The sequence below is a fragment of the Montipora foliosa genome, chromosome 9, assembly GCF_036669935.1.
Source record: "Montipora foliosa isolate CH-2021 chromosome 9, ASM3666993v2, whole genome shotgun sequence".
Taxonomy (NCBI): Eukaryota; Metazoa; Cnidaria; class Anthozoa; order Scleractinia; family Acroporidae; genus Montipora; species Montipora foliosa.
The window spans coordinates 45,123,576-45,126,075 of record NC_090877.1 but is presented as its reverse complement, the minus strand read 5'-3'; the positions used below and the strand labels follow the sequence as shown (position 1 = coordinate 45,126,075).

The 2,500-nt window shown below is 38.9% G+C and overlaps 1 protein-coding gene across 1 annotated transcript in view; it reads left to right on the top strand.

Moving 5' to 3' along the window:
* The window catches only part of LOC137969979 (collagen triple helix repeat-containing protein 1-like), a 13,897-nt gene that overhangs the window by 11,310 nt on the left and 87 nt on the right, over positions 1-2,500 (top strand). Inside the window, exon 4 of the mRNA XM_068816409.1 lies at positions 1,433-2,500. This exon is cut by the window's right edge and continues 87 nt beyond it. Coding sequence (XP_068672510.1) covers positions 1,433-1,786 — 354 coding nt within the window. The 3' untranslated portion in view covers positions 1,787-2,500. The remainder of the gene's footprint in view (positions 1-1,432) is intronic.

Here is a 2,500-nt window from a genome sequence, read left to right as displayed (position 1 = left end):
TCTGCTACGAGTCTCACTTTCCGTGGTCTCGCTGCTTGTAGAAGGCCTAAATGTAATAAACGACCCTAACTGTAATGAAGTCCTAAATGTAATAACATTTTGCCCGAAATGTAATAAACTCTTAAGGATAACATTAGACCTTTAGAGTATTAAAGACTCTCTGTCTACCGAGATGCTTTGGGCGCCTTTGTTTATGTTTTTATTTCGCTTGAAGTGACGGGTGGGAAAGAAATAAGCGACAAAAAGCTACAGAGGAATACTACAAAGCTGGCCAGCCGAATAAAAAATATATGTGTAATGAATAAAGCGCCGCTACCGTTCTTGGACTAATAAAATATCGGGTATTTCGTAATGATTTTGTCCCCTTTCGCGGCTCGTGTCGCCAGAAATACGGGTCGCATAATTTTGATCTCTGTTGTTGGAAAATATACTCGTTTGTTTTCTCTTTGACAATTTGAAAAATACGTTATGAAATTATTCATTGATTATACTCTTTCTGGCAAATTTGTTTACTATCGTTCTCAAGTTCAAAACTGACCGCGATTGGACCTCAGAGGGATGGGTCTAGGGAAAAGTGACGTCAAAGGCTCATTGGCGTAAACTTTCAGCGTGTGAATGCAGCCTGTTTTATATGCAAAACGCGAGTTTAAAAGCCTGAAAGCCCAAGAAAACTCCTGTGCTGCATATTTTAAATTCTGCGGCGATTATGTCTAGTGAGCCTTTGACGTTTTTTTTTCTCCTCGATCCATCTCTCAAGATCTTAAAGTTAGTAATGGAAGACCATGAAAAAGAAAAATTCCAGTTAAAATAAACAGGCATCTTTTTCAAATCAAGGCTTGAATCTTTGGTCGCTTAGTGTTCGGAAGAAAAATAAGAATAGATTTTTTGGTCACAAGGGCACTTTAAGAGTTTATTACATTTAGGGCAAAATGTTGTTGCAATTAGGACTTCATTACATTAGGGTCGTTCATTTTATTTCGGCCTTCTACAGCCGCTCGTCTCCAACTTCGCCAAGAGGCTGAGGGCTAACAAACCATGAACTTCAAGAACCGGAGAGAGACCACCTGGAAAATCCCAAAAACTAAGAAATTTAATTGATCACAAGAACCTATGACATTTCACATGAAAATTTTCCCAAGATTTAGAACTGAAAAGCATTCGACGTGCTAGTAAAAGGGTTTGTCCTGGGACAAGGGACTTAAAGATGCAGGACTCCCGTATTAAATCTGTGAACCTTAATGTGGCATTCCTTTGCTCCATTAATTGTCTAAAGAAATTGTTGGTAGTTTTGGTAATGTTCAAAAGACTGAAAATTAGAACTAAAGAAATTCTCAAGTCCCGCTTTCTCAAAATGTCAGAAGTTAGTTCTCGATAACGTTAGGGTAGTCCTTATCTTTTATTTTAATGTATTCAACACGTATTTAATATACAGGATTGCGTGTTCACCAAGAACCTCCCTGATACAGCTCTTCATGTGGCCTGGACTGGTACTCTTGGAGTTGAAGGCTGCACGGGTTGCTGTAAACGCTGGTACTTCACTTTCAACGGTGCTGAATGTTCTGCTCCCCTTCCTATTGATGGTAATGTGTACTTACTCGCATCAAAATCTCCGCCTACTTATCACGTTCGCCATATTGAAGGGCACTGCAACAACATTCACAAGGGAAGGGTGCGCGTGGGATTCTGGGTTGACAATTGTCCTGGATATGGAAATGCTAATGCCAACACAGGTTGGGGTGCAGTGTCCCGGATGTTTGTCGAGGAAGTTCCTAAACCTCAAGCTTAGATAGGAAATCTTATCTTCAGTCCAACAAAAGCTCTTTAAAGGGACGTCATAAATCATCCCTTAACCCTAACCCTAACCTAACCCTAACCCTATAAATCATGATACATGTAATGACGACTTTCGTTTTTTGCGGCTGCCTTTGATTGTATTAACATTCTGCTGAATAAAAACCCGGACTACAAATCAAGGTTTTTTCTAGGTATGATTCTTATTATTTTGCCTTTCTGTGTACGTTTCTCTACATTTTTTTACAATGTGTAGGGGTCGAAGTCGGGGTTGGGGTCGGGGTGTCTTTTTTTACCAATTTTTTTTTTTTTGTTTTAATTTCTGTCGTTATTCTCCTGTACTGTTGTTTTCGAATGACCGGCATCTGTCCTTCATTTATGGTGGAAATTAGTCAAAAAAGTTAAGGAACTTACGGAAGCTATGAAAGTTCTTAAAGGGCATCTTAGTGTTTTTTTTTTTTTCTAAATCGGACTTTGTTTTTTTTGTGTTTTCAAATCGAAGTTGGTTTAATTTTTGCGAGCATCTGACTTCCTCTTTCTGAAAATCGGAGTTTGTTTTTTGAAATGAAGAGATTTTCCGAAATTGCTGAAATTGGAGTTCATATACGCCAGCTGCCAGAGACACTGAAGACTCGCTGAGCTCCACACTTTAAATTGCATTGTAATGTTAACTCGTTAAAAACAGAATTATCGCACCGTTCTACGATGG